At 39.3% G+C, this 19,241-nt stretch overlaps 1 protein-coding gene and 1 long non-coding RNA gene across 15 annotated transcripts in view; one reads left to right on the forward strand and one right to left on the reverse strand.

Annotated features, from left to right (window-relative positions):
• col5a3a (collagen, type V, alpha 3a) overlaps nt 1-3,677 on the forward strand; it is a 53,139-nt gene extending 49,462 nt beyond the window's left edge. For all 6 annotated transcript variants that reach the window (XM_081610108.1, XM_081610110.1, XM_081610106.1 and 3 more), the window contains one exon: nt 34-3,677. In XM_081610108.1, coding sequence (XP_081466234.1) covers nt 34-180 — 147 coding nt within the window. In that variant the 3' untranslated portion in view covers nt 181-3,677. The remainder of the gene's footprint in view (nt 1-33) is intronic.
• The window catches only part of LOC103468740 (uncharacterized), a 138,304-nt gene that overhangs the window by 37,614 nt on the left and 81,449 nt on the right, over nt 1-19,241 (reverse strand). For 6 of the 9 annotated variants that reach the window (XR_014088681.1, XR_014088684.1, XR_014088679.1 and 3 more), the window contains exons 3-4: nt 12,314-12,438; nt 828-911 (exon numbers count right to left, since the gene is read on the reverse strand). This is a non-coding gene — a long non-coding RNA (uncharacterized LOC103468740). The remainder of the gene's footprint in view (nt 1-827; nt 912-12,313; nt 12,439-19,241) is intronic. The other 3 variants (XR_014088682.1, XR_014088686.1, XR_014088685.1) reach the window with 3 other exon arrangements.

Raw genomic sequence — 19,241 nt, forward strand, 5'->3', positions numbered from 1 at the left:
CAGATGCTAATAATTTCCATTTTTCTTCTCCAGTCTCGCAAAGGCCAGGAAAGGACTATTTTAGAGATCGTCTCCCCCTCTGCAGAGCTGCTCCCTGTTATAGATGTTGCTCCAGCAGACTTTGGCAGCAACAGCCAGAAGTTTGGATTCCAAGTTGGACAAGTCTGCTTCAACGGCTAAACCCATCGACAGCCACAAACACAGAAGACCTTCACAGCATGATTTCAACAACAACAAAAAACTGAGCTGGCCACACGGTGTCAAGTTTTTCGTTGTGGTATACTGGTTTATTATTTAAGACTCATCAGCATTTTTTGTAATATTTTTGTGAATTTCTAACAGTAAGAAAAATAGCAAGAAAAAAAAATGCAGCAGTGAGGACAAAAGGGAATTATTGCATTTAAAATATTTAATTTCTTTAAGATCTTTTCTTGTGGGCTATAAATGACTCTCTGGATTTAGAAGGACTACTCTGCTGCACAAAACAGAAGCAGTAGCAGTCATAAACAACAAGGATGTTGCACCATGGGACAGTTGGTTTGGATTTTTCAGATAAATGATCTGCCTGCCTGCTAGCTTCTTGCAAAATCCAAGACTGAATAAATCTGAATTGCAATACTCATCTGCATGTTTGCATTTCTCAATAATGACAATTGCAAAGCAGTTGTGAATCAGCAGAGCATATTAATTCCACACCAGCACTGTAATTAAATTTCTATGTGCAGAGATGATAAATTGTCCTTTTTACCCCTTAACTGCAGTTTGCTCAGTGAATTACCTTGTTGTGTATTCATTAGGTGCAGTGAGCTATTGAACCCAACACTTACTTGACCGAATAAGGCTGTTTTCCTTTATGGACTGCTTCCCTCCATAGCCTTCCTAATGGGGGTTTCGAGTCTGTCGTGTTTCTGCTGATCAGAGTTTTGTTTGCATCAGAGCAACATTCATTTAGCAGAGATAAATAATCACTGAGGATGAAAATACATTAACAGACAAACTAAGAGCATGTACGAGCATAATGTTCTCTAGTCTAAACTGGAAAGCTATACACCAAGAAACATTGTATGCATCTTTTGCTTACATAACCTGTTTAATTGTCATTGCCTAACTCAGTTTTTTTTTCTTTCTTTTCTCTTGTTCACATGCTGAATTTTGGACAGACAGCATTGCTGTTCAGGCACAATTTGCTCTTCTGTGGTGCTACAGATAATTCTGTTATTTTTGTGTAACAATGTTTGTGCGTCTCTGTGGGCACGATTATAGGACTGGAGAATGAGAGGTTATTGTTCCTTCAGCAGCACAAGACACTCAAACAGGGCTGGGACTACGGATTTCCGTTTTATTTGCACATCTCCTGGCTGATTGTGTCGTTTTCACACAGCCAGCGAAGAGAGACTGAACAGTTCGGGGCAACATGGTTGATTGCTCTTATGGGGAATATCCACTCGTAAGGCAATTTTTGATATTCCAGGGATTTCCAGAGCAAAACCTAGTATATTTAAACAACAATCTCTCTAAACTAAAACGTATAGAACATAAAAACATGATCTGATTTGGAAACTACCACATTTTAATTGTCACTGTGAAGGTAACAGACAATGGCTCGCAAAGATTTGACATTTGCCTTGAAATATCAGGTTTTTTGATGTCAGAAATGAGACTGTTATAAATGAACTACTTCCTTCTAATGTAACATTTATCCTGTGCTATGAATTTTAAAAACAAATCTATCTGAAGGGGAAAAATATAAAAGTACACCTGGTTGTATAAGCGATGGAAAAACTGCTTGCACTGTTGCCTTGCAGTAGAAAAACTGCTGGCCTTTCTGAATGGAGTTTGCATATTCTTGTCATGCGTGTGTGGGTTCCCTCCATGCACTCTGGCTTCCTGCCACAGGCCCAAAATATGCAGGAGTAGGTTAAGAATGTGAGGATATCTCTTGTATGCAGCACTCTTTAGGACACCCCACATGTTTATGCTCAAAAGTTTTCTATACATTCTGGTGAGAACATCCACAGCTTCATTTTCTCCATATGACTGTCATTCTTTTCTTTACCATTTGGATATATGCTGAGCTGCATATTAGTGCAGTTGGAAGCACAGTTACATTGCAGCAAGAAGGTCCTGGGTTTAAAACCTGTATTTCATTTCTTTAAGATCTTTTAAAACCTGTTTTAAACCCAGTTTTTCTGCTTGGAGTTTGCATGTTGTCCCTAGTCTAAACTGGAAGCATGGATTCTCCAGCTTCCTCCCACAGTCCAAAAACAAGACTTTCAAGGTTTTATAAGTTGTCCTTAGATTTGCATGCAGTGCATGGTTGTCCTGTGTGTCCTGCGATTTACTGGCGACCTGCCCAGGATGGACCCCACCTCAGGCACCAACTCCCCACCACTCTGTAAGGGATTACAGACAATGGATGAAACCCATTATCTGTTACAATGGACAATTGTAATGGACAATGGGTTACAATTGTCCATTACAATCCGTCAGCCTAATAGCATAATTGCCTAAGTCCTATTTTTTTTAAAAATGGGACTTAGGCAATTTTTGGCATCACAGTGAGTGATGCCAGAGAATTTTTGGCATCATTCATTGTGATGCCAAAAAATGACATCTCTTCTTTCTCAACGACCTACAACTACCTAGCAGAAACAAACCACTCTGGCAAAATACTCAGATTTATCTAAAGACAACAAGTTATACTTTTCATCTGATCATAATTTTTCTTTCATTTGTTTTAAAGAATAATGTCTTTAATCATATTTATTTGGAGGAGTAAGAAATCTTGTCTCATCTAAAACACAACCCATATTTCCTCATTTTTAACCTTCACTGTGCAATATTATAGTTAATACATTTTTTTACATACTTCTCCTTATTGATACCATTTACAATAACATCCCTTTGATCCTTTGAGAATTGTTTGCCAACTATAGTTTTAACTTAAGGATTAAAATAATCAAATGCAGAGAAAATCTTTTCCAAACATTTGATCTGTTTCTCATTTTTTGTCAGACTCACTGTAATTGATAATAAGTATTAACTCACGAAGTCTGACTCCTGAAATTGAATCAAATGCTCAGTTGAGTATTCGCTTGATAGTGTGGAACAAGGTTAGCTCAGCTTTTCCATTTTACATTCTTTCTTATATTTTTCCCCTTTGTAATTGTACAGGATACATGTTACAGTATATGTGGAAAAATTTTAATGGCTGATCAAAGTCAAATTTTTTTTTTACATCTCCAAACTCTAGTATATGCCCATATAGTATTTAAGAGCCAAAGACTCTGTTTCTACATTCTGGATTAAATATTGTTTTTTGGATTGGCAAACGGAGCAGTGAGATCATGTAGGAATGACATACAGTATGCCTGTGACTTACATTTTTATAGCCAATTTTATCTCAAGCAAGTGAAATTTCTCAGTGCTTAACTACCTCCTCTGACTCAAACAGTAGAGTGCTTAAACAGTATGTGTAATTATACTATTCCATCCTGCTGTTATGTTTGTTTGATGGCGTTTGTGCAGTACAGTTGTTTTCCCCCTCCTCACCCTGTCAAGCACTGCCCCTCTTGTGTATAGTGTTCATTGTATTAAATTTATAAACTGTACAGTTCTTCCTTGGACTTTCTATCCAACAGCCTGTTGCCTGCAATAAAATGTATTTTTCAAAAGTTGATGTGCAAATAAGACTACAAGATTTTCTTCTCTTTTCTTTTTTTTAATCAAATAACCACAGAGCAAGTTTGGGGGGAAAAAGAAAACAAAAAAAACATCCAGTCAGTCAGAATCTGACTGCTTGCAATTTGTTGCGACAGTGTAGTTCTTCATTACCAATGAGCTCTGGAACATTCACTCAACAAGCTGCAATCAGAAACCCCACACAATCGATGTAATGAAGTCTGATTTGCTCCCCAGTTCATTTATTTCAATTAGCTTTGTTTCAGTCCTCAAGAGGAAAGGCGGTAAGAAGACAGATGGAAGGGACGCATTTGAAGATGAATGGTGAGAACAAACAGCCATGTCTGTAATGAAATGACTGAAGATAAGAAATTCTTCTGTGGCCTTGCCAGTGAAGATAGAAAAGAGCTTTTAAGACTAGAGATCCTCATTTGAAGCCGACAAAAACGCTTTGTCAGACTCCTGCCAGTGCACAACACATGCATGTTTACATGCACACGAGCGCAGGCGTTGCTCTCTTGCCCCAGATCCTGGCACAAGTCGAGGCTTTCATGTCCTTTAAGGTCCATTGTTCAAGGTTAGAATCAATGTCAAAGTAAAGGTTACCATGTTTTCCTTTCTTGTTTTCACCCTCTTGGACTAAATTGAATTTAACTAGACTAAGCTGTTGGCCAGGAAAGGTCATCTGTTTCCACCACCTTTGAATAATAATAGCAGAAGCACAGAATGATTGACACTATGGTATTTCAACAATGCAATGGCCTTTTTTCTTATTCAAAAATATCGCTCCACCACTCCTGTGACATTGCGGATCAAAAGTTTCCCAAATCGAAAGTTTACACGTGTATATTGTGTGGGAAATTCCCAGCCCAGATCTAGGCAGTGATATGTTCTAAAATGATTTCAGAGAGCTGTAAAACTAATGAATTTACAATTAAGCTTTGCATTTCAAACACGTGCAGCCTGTGAAGTAAAGAGGAGCCCTTCATCTATCTGATCTGACGGTTCATTTCCGTAAAAGCTTTGAGGGGCGTTGTGAAATTGCTCTAATATGAGTAAATAAGCTTTTTGGACAAACACTTACTAGATACACAACATAAAGACAGAAAACTTTGGATGAATAAAGATATCAATCATTGCTCAATCTGTCCTAAAACAAGGGAAAGTGTTGTAGTAGTTCATTTATTATCATCATTATTATTATTGCTGTTGTTGGTTCTATTCAAAGTTATTTAAAAAATAATATTTACCCCCCTTTCAGATCAGTTTCAGATCAAACATATTTCAATACCAGACAATGATGAAGAAATACTAAGTGAAGTTTTGAAAATATGTGTCTTATTTATTAAGGGAAGCAATATCCAAGCATCTAACCATAGGTGACCAATTTTTCTTTGGCTCAGCTTCATCAGCCCAGCCACATCCAGCAATCATAAATCAAGACATTCAATAACAACATAATGAAGTAGGCTAAAACATCACATTATGCCCAAATGTAAAGCAATAAAAAAAGAACAATTATTTGTATTCCATTGGACTTGAAATACTTACAAAATGTCATTTTTGATTCTAACAGATCACTGATAGCTCTTAACCACAAATGGAGAAAAATGGAAGATTTGTGTCATGGGTAACCATAAGGTCTTACCGCTGTCAATCATGCTTGCACATGTGCTGCTCAATGTGCTAAGAGAGACAACAAAGAAACAACTTACCATTACAGGAAAACTGTTTATCTACTACAATCTGTGTCCATGCTAACCAGCTTGAGCAATGATGGCAATGATCTTTTGTGAGGAGGGTATGAGCAGCATGTGCATAAGTGATTGACAGAGCTAAGACCCTCCTCCTGGCCCTGATTGGTTGTTTTCTGCCTGACGGGTTTATTCCTGAAGATTGCTGTAGGACTACTAGGAGAAGACAAAGAATCTCAAACTTTTCACAGATTATCTGCCTCAAAATAAACTGTCACAACACAGTGACAGCTTTAACAAATGTGTGGAAAAGATAAGAATCTTTTACACAATATAGACAAACAACCTTTTTATTTATTTATTTTACATCTAGCCAGCTAACAGAATTGCTTTGCTTTGTTTGTGTTGTACTATGAATGCAATGATTCTGATTGGCTTGGTACTTAATGAAAATATGAAAGCTTACTTTCGTACTGTCTTGTTTTGTAGCTTACTGTCAGGTGTTTTTCTACATTAAAGACACAAGTTGAACCCCCATCATAAAACATGCCAAAGTAAAAGTCAATTTACAGCAAAGCACTATAATCACTAGCATCCTCCAGTAACTGCACATACATTTAGTACACTAATAGTCTTCAGTCCTGTATTTAATACAAGCCATGCTGTGCAATTGATAAAATTTAGGCTGAGGTGGAAATACTTGAAAGGCACTTTCTCCAAAAGCAATTTATGTTTGAGAAATGAACATGTCATGGACATAAATAATTGTCTTTGACCGAAGATTACAACTCCTAGGGATCAAGAATAAACAAGAATAAATAGGCAAGACGCCTAATATGGCCTTGTAAAGATAAATGTACCAATGTTCCCATTTACAACTGTGGAAAGAAGGCCAAGCAGAAACAGCGATGCATACCAAACACAAGACTGAGATACAAATCTTACTGCTGCATAATACATCGAGTCTAACATTTTCACAGAACATAAACTTACATACACATCTGAAATGTTTCCAGAGTCAAGTATCGATTAAACTGTTGCTCATATAAATCAGAATCTAACTCACCAGGGCCCGAAGTTTTGTTGTTGTTAATCTGTCTTAGCACATTATTTAGCTCATCTGTACTCACAAGAACACAATCCAGAGCAAAAGATGCACTATGTACAGTCAATGAGTAATCCTTTAGACTCATTCCTTTTTGTCTTTTAAGATATGAAGAAGATATAAAATACAGAAAGTGCTGCTTTAAGTTTTATAATCACACAGTAATAATGCATTTGGTAACATATTGTCCATTGGACCTGAAAGTATGTTGGAAAAATACATTTTGTACCAACATTCAAACATAGTGTTGGTGTTATTGTGTTATTATGAGGTTGCTTTGTTTCTGTAAGATCTGGAAAACTTGTCATAGCTGATAAGAGCAGAAAATTCTCTCTACCAAAAACCTGAAGGAAAATGCTTGGAAATCTGTCTGTGACTTCAAGCTCGAGCAAGCTTAACTCTGAATTGCTCAGAAAAACTAAATAAAAGGTTTTGGGAGAGCTTAGTCTACGCCTGGACTCTGGACATAAATTTGATTTAGATGCCGTTGTTATACTGCATATTTTTTTCACTGTAAAAGTCTGAGAAGTCAAAGTAGAATGACCTATCTGATAATTAAAATTAGAATAATTATTTTAAAGTTGTTCCTAATAGAATAAAAAAATATTTTTATGGAACAATTGAGAAAAAAAATGACAAGATAAATGCTGAATTGGCAAGCACATTCCTAATAATAATTGTCCCTGAAAGTGTAATGAGACTATGATTCATTTCTAAAGAGCAGACTGGGGAATGTTTAATGAATAAATCATTACACAAAAATTAGTTCAATATCAGATTGGGCAGTATAACTGATAAGTGTTTCATTAGCAGCTCTGAATCAAACGGTGATAACAAACTAATTACTAATCACACATCAAGGACTGTAGCGTTTTTTTTTTTTTTTTTTTATAAAAAGTTACCTCTCATAACTTGAATCCCTTGTGATTGCAGTGGAAATACTGTGAAAAGTAAAAGTCAAGTGAGCCTTAAATAATGACCATGTAACTATTTTTCAGGCTTTTGCCTTCACTTCAAGCATATAAAACCCTTTAATACCCTATATTGAAATTAATTTTGTGTTCGTCTGTTTTAGGTTGCAGCCAATGAGTAAAGTCATAGCATGTCACATGATAAAAGGATTCATTTTGATTCCATTATTAGCAACCACTTAGGCCTGATGTACTTCTCGAGGCAAGAAATATTAAGTAGTAAGTGTAAATGCTCTAAATGTGTCACAACAGACTACATAGTTAGGGCTATTATTTGTCATTTTAGAAAGCATACAAGACCTTCAATACTTATCTCCTTAGCCTCATTATTTTTGAGCTAATCTGACAGTCGCATTAAGTTTGGAGGTCTTTCGCTTCACTCTGTAGAAAGATGGCGACCTCTGCTCTCTGTTCACATCAGCATACATATGAACTCTGTTCCACTAAATGACCAAAATATCGCTAACAGCTCCCTATGTAATATTAAGTAGCAAGACTGAACTTGTACTGCATGTGTACCATTTTTGGGAATTTATTTGTTCGGAAATGTTTGTAGAAGCAGTCTGCATATGTGTGAGTGTGTGCTGCATTTTATCCCGTTGTGGCTATAAAAGTGATTGAAACATTTTGATCCAATGATTTAGGAAGGTGAACAAATACTTTTGGCAGCACGGTGTGCCTTATGGGTGGCCAACATTTTAGATGTTACCTCACTTTATAAATTGAGATCATTGTGTTGATTACCTCCTGAGGAGGTCTTTTAGCTATTATTTTAGCTGGGGATCTGGACTGGGGATCTAAAACAGGGAGAGAATACCAGCTCTTGAGGAATGGAGTTGCCCACCCCATGCTGACATACTCTCACCACCGAGACAAAGTTTTGAATAGATTTCTGTTACTTTTCAATTACATTTAATTTAATTTGACCACAAATTAGTTTTATTAAATGCAACCAAACACGAACTCTTCACCCCGGTAAAGCTGTCTTTTTTTTTTTAATGCATTCTGGATAAGTATTGAAGGTCTTGTGTGCAGTAACATTTCACTTGTATCTATTTTATCACATGCTTACCTTAACATGCTGATGTGGAAGCATTATGTGTCACACTCACAACATTCTGTCACCTGCCCTTTCTTATTGTTTGGAAGTGAGAGGCATACGTTTGAGCAAAGCGTTCAACAAGCTCTGCTCTGCTGTTCAGTGTCCCATTAATGATTCGAACAGAGCTGTGAGTCTATAGTTGGCACTGATGAGCTACTTTCAGGCCCAGGAGTACATTAGTGCAACCCAGAGGCAGCAAGATCCATAGTTGCTGTGTACTGGACTGACAGATGATTGGAAGATTTTGTCTCTCATTCCATCTTTTTTTCTCCCTTCTTTCCATCACTCCCTCCAGCTCTTTCTCTCTCCCTCTCTCTTTGTACTGTAGTTAAAAATATTGTTTCCCCCCCCCCCCCCTACTTTTTTCTGTTCTCATCTTGCTTCTCAGCTCTTCTGTTTCTGTGACACTGACTTCACCCAAGCTGCACATGTCACAAAGTCACAATGAGATATAAACAAATTAAGCAGATGTTCAGATTAATTAGAGACACTCAGCAGGAATTGCCATATTTTAGTGAGAACAGCATCATTCCCTGGGTCTCAACATGTCCACCCAATTCCAAATGTTCTGCCACAGCTTGATAACTACAGACATTATTTTCCAAACCACTGATGTGTGCATAAGCGTGCACGCTGTTCACATACGTACATCTTGCAGTGTGCAAGAGGTGATGAATAACTTTAATCTTCTTTAACGTGAGCTAAAAACGTCGGATGTTGGATACACGCGTTTGTGTGGCGATGGGAAATCATGAGCAATTGAGGCTGAGCAGAAGTTTTCTTTTATTAGTGTGCATCAAGCAAAGCTACTGCCAGGTCCCATCCACTGCTCCTTTTTCTCAGAAAAAGGTTGGGGGGGAATTATTTACACTGGTGCTGCTCTCATCAGAAGCGCTTATCAACAAAGCCAACATTAATAAAGCACTAAAAAAAAAAAACATGGCCTGAAGGCGAGGGAGGAACAAAAAAAGAAAACCCTGGGCATTTGGACAAGCAGCTCATAGTGATTTGGAAGCCCAAGGCCTTGTGTGTCTGGGAGTGTCAAATGATTATCTGGCAGACGGAGAGGCCAGATTTAAACATGCAGCTTGTTGTGAATGCCCCCTTCACCTACAAACACCAGGATGCAATTTGCTGTCTGCTGCAGCTGTTAGCATTCACCTCCACGGTTACCACCACAAACACTACAACTGCCATTCAAAGTAATTTTGGTTGGCAGCAATTACAAGAGCAAAGACTCTCCTGCCAGTCAAATGTATCGGTGGTGCCTTCTTTTTTTTCTTTTTTTTTAAACTACACTGGGGTAAGAAACATGAAGAATCAAGAAACATACAAACAGAGTCGCACTCATTCACAAGTGTTAAACTGTTATGAATGACGGGAGTCTGTGATAACCAGCCACGGTATCTCTTCATGAACAGTCTCAGCCCAGATCAGGAAAGCAGGGAGCAGATCTGTATTCAGCTGTGTGGTTTGGTGTGATTTGTTAGGGAGTGAGAGCGCCAGTGAGAGAAAGCGGTGTAGCAGCATGACCCCATCACTCAATAGAAATGATTTTTTCCCATAAATCAGACAAGGCAGAGAGGGAAAGAGAGCAAGCAAAAGACAGAGACTGAGTGATTCAGCTCTGGGATTACACTGGCTCAGACTTCAGCTGAAAAGGGAGGGAAACTAATCGTTTCCATTCACATCAATGAGTCTGGCTACTCCCGCCTGTATTCCTGAATGCGTTGAAATACCCATATTCTCTCCACTGCTCACTCTGTCGTTCTCTTTTTCCATCATTCTCCCTCCCCTTTCACCCTTATATGTTTTTTTCCCTCTGTCTCCTGTTCTTTCTGAATGATCTAAGCACACTGTCATGTATTAGTGATAAAATTGATATGGTATTTACTCTGTCACAGAGAATCGGAAGTGACAGCATTTCATGGGCACCTGGACGTTTTCATAAATCCTCCCAAGTAGAAGTGAGCTGCATAGACAAACTGGTTTGCCTGAGGTGTAAATGTGTTAACATTAATACAGAGGATAGGCAAAACAATATGTTTTCTGCCTGTTCTAGAAGTTCTCAGTCACATAATTTAAGCTTTTATTTAAAAAAAATTTAATTGGTACAATTTTCATGTGGCCGAAGGGGTCACATCCATCTGTTGAAACAAATGCATTGCAAGTGTAAACAAGAATTAAGGAAGGGAATTTTCTGCAAATTAACTCAAGAACGATTACCTTAATTTTTGAAGACATGTCCTGTTGGCTGATGAAACTAAAACAGAATTGTTTATCTTTAGTAGTAATATTTGGAGGAAAAAAGGGGGAAACCAGTAAAATCTTAAATGACGACATTTTACAGGTTTTGACAGATTTATTTTAGCTTCTTACTAACTGCTTTTCAGTTGTTCTATACATTTGTTTTCAAAATGATTTAAATTTTTTTTTTTTTGGTGAAAATCACTGAATGTATACACTGCATGCTCAAACCCATGAGAAAAGTGTCTCACCTGACTTACTGACTTATTCAGGCAGTTGGTCCCAATATGCAGGTTTAATTACAAAGGTACAACACACACAAATGTTGGACTGTCTAACATATTTAATGAATGTGTGACAGATGTAGGCTTTCAGATCAGCCATAAATGTGTCGTGGTGTTGGACAGGTGAGACAAAAAGTACCGTGCTGCACTGATAGAGGGCAGCGCTGAGCTCCACCGTCACGAAGTGGCAACAGGTGCTGTGCTTCTACACACTGTTCTTCACAGCATGTTATTGGAACTGGACCGACAGAGAACCATTTTCTTCCATGGTGATCCTCTCCACTGAAGATGCCGGTTTGAGACAACATGTCTCCAAAAATTAAGATTTCTTTTCCAATTTATTGAGAAAAAAAGAGAGATCAGCCCAAAAGAACCCAACAATCTTTAAGGCAGCCATATTTTTCTAACTTATTGTATGAAAGTTTAAGAGGTCTGAATTAATTTGCACGAGAATAAATAATTGTTTAATATCCAGCAGACTTGTATTAGGACAATGAAAGAGAAGCAAGGTTATGACATTTTGAGGCGCTCTGGTGTTTGTTTCATATTCAAAACCTGCTTAACACACAGCAGTATAAAGTGAGGTATTCAAGCATACCTGCTGTTCTTCCTCCATTTCCCCCAGAACACATCAAATAGTCATTTCTGCTAAAGCTCCATCTGTGTGCCTTTTTCAGCACCAGATGAAAGAGCTGAGGGATGCTGATTGAATACTTCGCTACCCGAACAAACCTGCCGCGCTCAAAACAAGATAGTTCTATTTCAATTCAATCAAAGATCCAGCCTCCGCTCATCCGCAATATTTTTAACATCATTACATGCAAGTACTCACGTGTTGAATGAACATGGATAGAGAAAAGGGTGCATGTAAAGGTGTGTGTGTGTCTATGCTGCAGCACTAATGAGTGGTGGAGCTTCAGGTGTCTGTGCTCTGAGAGGAGGTGAGTGACAGGGCTCATGAATAGTGATGGTCGACAGCTGCTCATTAACCAAGAGACTGTCTGTCAGCCAGCAGACTCCAATGCCAGTCCTTCCCGTATGTTTTCACACACAGATATGAAAACATACACACGTAAACACAAGCTCATGCAGATTTTCACACACACACGGACACGCATACACACACAGGGACTTCGTATCCCCTTCATCTGGGCCCCCTGTGGCTGCAGTCGAGAGAATACCAATCATGCCTTTTCCCCAGACAGCCTGAGTGCAGCATGTCTTCTTACCTGTGAGCTCACACCACTCCCACTGGGGCGAGCGCCACACTGAATATGGAAACAGCCATTCCACGTAAAGTGGAAATGGATCCATAGGGCTCAGAGAGCAACACAAGGTCGAGGTGAAGAAGTACCTGTAAAGAGAATGATATTCACTATTGAAGCACAGGAACATTCAGAGAGGGATAACGATATTGCGATACAACAAGAGAGGCAATTAATAAAAGGCTGATTTAAATAATTTTCTGTTTATATTTTAAGGTGATTTCAGCATATTAGAGAAAACAAAGATTCTCTATATTTAACCTCATTGCTTACTCTGACATTTTATTATTTCTTAATAGTAAATAGTAATAGTCAGAACTGAACACTGGCATAGTTACTTTTTGTGAGCTCCTCAAAGTCCTAAAGGTCCAAGAATCTTCCTATTACAGTATTTTGCAGTTTTATTCACACCCTGCAAACTTTGCCACATTTTATAAACAATAAAATTTCAGGTGTTTTACATCTTCTACTCCACAACTTTACATATAACGTGGTGGGCTGAACACAAAGGAAGCTATGCATTTGCTTTTTGCTATTTGAAAAAAAAAAAAGAGAAATTTTTCTATGTCAGTTTTGTGTATATGTATATCATTTGACATAAAATAACATTTTAGCCACTAACATTGCCTCAAACTTGAGTTGACAGCAAAAGCTTTGGTAATACTTTCATGAAAGCAAAGCAAATATTTTTATTTAGAAGTCTGGCATGGCTTGACTACATGTTTTATGCAAGGTAAAGGTGGCATGGGAGTCTTGGAATATGAACTGGGTGACACGGCGCAGACCAGGAGCAGGTGGTAAGAGGTTTTCAATTTGTGATTCTTGGCAAAGGAGGAACAAAGTAATTTGTAACTAATAACTAAACAAAAACCACAGAGAATGTCTCACTGACTGCTGGGTTACGCAGCGAGCATGTAGGAGCGGATGGATGCAGGGGCCAGGTATTTATGGAGAGGGAGAGTAATGAGTTGCAGCTGTGGCCTGAATTCGCATAACAAAGCAACACTTTAGTTATTAAAGACGCGCCACGCAAGGAAAAGAGGTGAAGAGGAGAGAAGGCAGCGTTAGAAGATAAACCCCGTGGTTTAATCCTGTGACGGAATCTACTTTTGCTTCAAATCAATTACAAGAGAAAGGCATGCACCGTGTAATTGTAGCCTCATTTGATCTCAAATAAGCCATGCTGTCCTAAACAAGGGGAAGAAAAGAGCACAGATGAGCTGAAAACACCTTCATTACACCAAACACACACTCCAGTGCACCTTTTTCCCCCTCTCACAAACACTCATTTGCATACTGCTGTACAAGGAATTTGCCCTCTCACCGCAGGTCTGCCATTATTTATTTATTTATTTTTTGTGCCAGCCTTGTTTGTGCCTTCAGTCGTCTTCAACACACAGCTACTCAAACACGCACGCGAATACTCACCTTCATTCTTTCTGCCTATCTTGGAATGAGCCAGGGATTGATTCTAGTCACACTGGAGTGGGGCGAAATGAGCAGTCACTCTGAATAGGCAAAGGCGTCAAATAATACAGATATGAATGTCGGAGGAATAATTGAAGAAAGTGTTTTATATGTAAAAGACAGAGGGAGATGGAGTGGAATTGAATCTTGGAGAAAATGAGGAGCAGTCTGGGTCCCAAGGGACAGACTTACAATAACTCCAACCGTTTTGGAGGAAAATAGACGATAATTGGAGTGGTCACTGGGTTCCACTGAGCCCAATACTGTTCAGTTTCTCTCTTTTTCTGGCTTTCATCCATTCGCTAATATTGTTAGCCTCATTTTAGCACATCCCAGTCTTCTATCAGTATATGTCAAAGCTTTTTTCCCTCTTTTTGAATCGCTCTCCATTGTCTCTTTCATCCCCTCCCCAGCTTTCCTCTATGTACTTACTTTCTCTTATCTGGCCTTCCACAATCCCTCAATCTCTTCCACAGCCTGCAGGCATAAAACTACATCAGTGGAACTTGATCATATATTCCAAGCACATCTGGACACCACCAAACGGCATAAATTGAGATTTTTTTTATTTATTTATTTTTTAAGTGTCCGGCCAGGCTTCCTCAACCTTTTTAAACAGACCAGGAATGGCACAATAGAGAGTTTTAGCTCCATTTTCTTGCCAATTCTAGTTGTTTTTTCAAACGTTTTTCTCCAAAAGATTTATTATTTTTTTGTCTGATTATCTTTCACCTGGAGCTAAACTGAAAAACCTAAGCTATGAGCTCTCACAGCCTGAGCAGCAAGTGATTCCTCACATAACCGTCACCTCGTCAATCCACAGCAAAGTTTGGGCATTTTTGGTTTGATCCACTCACCCTATCCTTTGTTTTTTTCACGTTTTACTTTGGCCTCCTTGTTGGCATGACAACAACATGTCTCTATGGAAACGGTCTAACCAGAAAATAGATGTTTTTTTTTCTTTTTATATTTGATATGTAGTGTTTTTTTATATTGAGTGTGTTGCAAAACCATGTAGTATAGAAGCTAATGCACTGTCTTCGCATAGACAGAAATAGTTAAAATCTGAGGAATAACAAAAGATTTACTCAAGCAAATTGTTAAAGTCTCAAGTTGCTTGCCGCGTACCGTGACACTGAATGATGCCAAACAAGAAACAAAGCTCAACAACATCTGCACATGTTTCATCGCCCTTGCGTGATCATAAAGTAAAATTACTTGTAACAAATAAAGTCAGGGTTGCACAGAAATGAAAATCATTACAAAATCAATTGACACAGTTCATAGTGACCCAGGAGGTTTCTGAAGCTTCCCATAAACATTTGTCTCCCTGTGTGTGGCCACGAACCAGCAGGCAGCGTAAATAAATTTCCACACTCTGGCTCTGTCCTTGCACTTCCTCTCTCCCCCCACCCGCCTCATTCGAGATGACTGGTCCTGTGTCTCCCTCTCTTGCTCCAGGTCCCCTGTTATTGATTGGGAGCCCGCTGGAGGGTGCAGGGATAAGATAAATAAGGAGTCAGTGGCCGAGAACAGCTCTCTCACTCAGCATACCATGAAGGAGGGGGATAATCATCTGCCAGTCCCGCGGGAGTGGCCATGTATTTCTCAGGCCACTTTCAAATAAATCCCTTCACCCATCACCTTCACAACAAGGACTAAACACTTACAGAGCTGCAAAATCTGATTTAATTAACATTTTTAATGGATTCATTTGAAAAAAAAAACTGCAGTACATTTCTTTGATAGTGGAAATAAAAAAAAAAACACGCACACATAAACAAATATTAACAAACAGCTCTAGTGGGGGTTAGATTATCTGCTGCAAAGCATGAAGGATTGGCACATTAAAAGCCTGTTTTTACTGAAAATCTCTTCACGGTGTACAAAACACAAGGCTCTCTTATTCAAAGCATAACGCTCCACTCCTCACTAGACCTCTATCAATCAAGCCATGATTTCTTAAAGGCTGCCACACATCACTAGGTGCAGCGAAGCATCTTCCTCCTTCTGCACAACAACACACACACCGGTTTCGTATGGAGCCGTCCGACGTGCAGACACAAGCGCACACAGTGGTGGAAAATAACTGTTGGTATCTCTTGCAGCACTGGGAGCAGTGGCGCGAGGCTTCCCCTCAGATTTTGAAAGCTCTATCTGTATCAGGAACAGCAAACTGAAAAAGCAATTTGCTTTGTCACACAGAGACATGCTTGACTACGCTGAATAATTGCGCTGCAGCTCTGGAAAGAGCTGTTTTCCTTTTATCTAATGAAGGCCTTCAGGGGAAGGAGCACCAGTACATGTGCTTTGTTTGCTTTCTACATGTGTGTGTGTTTTATCTGCATAGACTGGTATGATATGCAATCTGCAGCATGCTTGGACCTTTGTCCATAGGTGTCGAGATCTATAACGTCGCCTTTATTGAGACACAAGCAAATGAGACACCTAGTAGACACCCACAGCTTGGTTTCTATCTGATCCTTTTTTATGCAAGTGTCCCCATCTCCCAAACGGCTCCACTAGGAAATATTGATTCATCAAATCTGCATGTTGCTCTCAGCTGTATCCAGGTTCAGGCTCAAGGCGGTCGACTGATTCAATAATGCAGAAGGAGAACAGAGAATAAGAACTCCCAGGAACTGCTGAGTCCACACACAGATGCCTGCTGGCCCACCTCTGTGGAGCTTGTGGAAGCCTGGGGGACAAGCTCAGCCTTTGACAACCACACAGCTAGAAGCCCTGCAAAAGACTTGTGAAAGCACGTCAAGTCCAAGGGGACATACTGCTAGTTTATTGGAAATTTTTTCCTTTTTTTTTTTTTCATTCCTCCCTCCTCGTCTTTCTGTAACACTGGTAACAGAGGTAACGGAGGTACATTATAAAGAGGTGTGTGATCATTAAGAAGTCAGGGGCATTTTATGATTCAAAATGAGACAAAAAAAATACAAAGATAAAGGAGAAATTAGACAGGAAAGAAAGCACTCCATCTGATGACTGTGATCAGGAAAAGGTTCTGAATTGCCTTAATGGCTCTAGCATTTGTTCCATGGTGAAACTGTAATTAAGTCATAAGCGACAGTTTGGAGTCTTTGACTTCATAATGAGGCTGAATATGCGCAGTTCGTGCTCTATGGATAAGCCGCTGTAATCACTTTTATCTGCTTAATTATGTAAAACCATTCTTTTATCCCACCAGTGTCTAGCTTTTTATCTCCGCCTCGCTTCTTTTAGGTGCTGCAACTATAAAACAGTTGCATGGATCCCGCCGTCTGGCAGACATCAGCCCCAGACATGCAGCTTGTTTGCTTGGAGGTGTCAGTTCAAAGGGCTGCTGGGAAGTAAAATACAGCAAGAGGTGAGAGTTAACAAAGAACACTGTCATGGAAAAGGTGCGACAGCTGCAGCTACTTTAAAAGCAGGCACAGGACTGTCATCATGCTGACGAGTTTTTGAGTCTACTTCTTTTTTAAGCCCTGTAGAACTGGACAGAGGGCTTCACAGCTAAAAGATGTTTAATAAGACATTCTCCGTTCCTTTCCATTCCAAGTTCATTTCAGATTTCAGGATCACATCTTCCCCAGCACTTGTTTCCCAAATTGCATCAGGACTCCTATCGGACTGTGATGGAAAGGAAGATGTGTGCTGGGTGCTGCAGGTTATTTACAAAGGGAGAAAACATGTGCTTGATTTCCTTAATGGAAGCAACCTGACTGTACTCCTTTTAGATAGACCTACATCAAAGCTCTGCTTCCTCACCAGAGCTTGCTGCTCCACTGGGCACATGCTGCACACACCAACATGGGCACGCACTCACATCCATTTGCACTCACCCTCTAGAGTGTGGCAGCGGAGAGTGAAATCTTGTGATGCTCAGGAACTTTGCAGCCAAGACAGGCTTCATTGGGAGAGAAAAAAAATAAACTGAATGCATGAAAAAACAGGAAGCTGCCACAGTTTCAATGGAGCAGAAAAAAGCAGTGGAGAAAAATGTCAACAACAAATAGCTGCTGGTTTCTGCTGCCGCAGGCAGTGTGGACCTCAGTTCCCTCGTGTTTTTTTTTACCCCCCTCGCATTATGCATCATCTTTTCAACCAGTTAAGCACTACAAGCGTTACTGAGTAAAACCCAGGGAGCATCTCAGCTTTGGTCATTCCGGGGGAAAAATATGAAGGAGTGAGACATAGGGGGGACCTGCCAGTGGGAGAAGAAAATAACAAGTGAGGGATGGGCAGATGTGTTTGTGTGCTTTCACCGTAAAAAAAATAAATAAATAATGGACCTCTTGGCAGACCGTCCTGATTAATTTGGCAACCTTTATTTATTCCCCTCACCCTTCATTTGTTTATGTTTCTGTAAGTCTGTTGTGGGAAAGATTTATGTTTTGCATTTACCGACGCCTCGCCGTCGGATTCTTCTGGAAAGTGACAGACGATGTCTGCAGGAATAAAATGAGGCGCGGATCCTGGCAGAGTTTCTTTGAGCAAACGTTGGCTGAACTTGAGCTGTCCTTGTCTTTGTTGCCTTGGTCTTTTGCAGATTGTAAGGTGCTACCTCGAACAATAGGTGTGAAAAGCCATGTTTAGTTCCATCCTCTGTTAGCCACTGAATCTTTCACGCCTTTCCTTCTTGGCACCATGAGTGTTTCAATACTCAGCAGAGAAAGCTCTTGACTCTCTGACCCAATGACTGGTTGATTTTCATCACCGTTAACATGAGTCTTCTGACACAAACAGAAAAGACATTGGGTTCTTCTTTTTCTTTCTCAAAGATCTGAGTCAACTAGGTAAGTTGCTTTTTGATGCAGATTGGACTAAAAAAAAAAATGTTCAGTGAATTCAGTGTATTTTAGTGAATGGAATCCTATGATTAGTGCTTAAAGCAACAATGCCTTAATCGTTTATTTGAAGATCTAAACTACAGGTACTCCGGAACAGAAAACAATTTTCCATGATGAAAAATGATGAGCTGAGGCGGTCTGCTGGTTTGTGTGAAGAGTCAACATAGGAGGCTGCTGAGTAATTTCCGATATAAATGGAATAGCAATTTATTTAGAGTGCACAAAAGAGCTGCATGCTGTAATGTTCGCGCAATTTTATTTTATTTTTTGCTAGATTTCTCCAGCAAAAAATTAATATTTTGAGGAGTGTTTAAGCTCGTTTGATTTAGTCCAGTGTGTTAGTTTGCAAAGGAATGACCTGAATCATAACATTCATGATTCTGGTGAAATGTTATTATTTCTCTCTGGTTATCAAAATCAAACAAATTTCACTCATCAAGAAAATCAATGTTGTTCCAATCACAATAGTCTCCCGCTGAGTCTCAAACTGGAGGAAGAAAAGGAGAATTAGAATGGGAAATAAGTTTACTCATGATATATCGCATCTAATATGAACGAACAAATTAACTGCAGCAACACCCTAA

The sequence above is a fragment of the Poecilia reticulata genome, chromosome 8, assembly GCF_904066995.2.
Source record: "Poecilia reticulata chromosome 8, P_reticulata-male-v2, whole genome shotgun sequence".
NCBI lineage: Eukaryota > Metazoa > Chordata > Actinopteri > Cyprinodontiformes > Poeciliidae > Poecilia > Poecilia reticulata.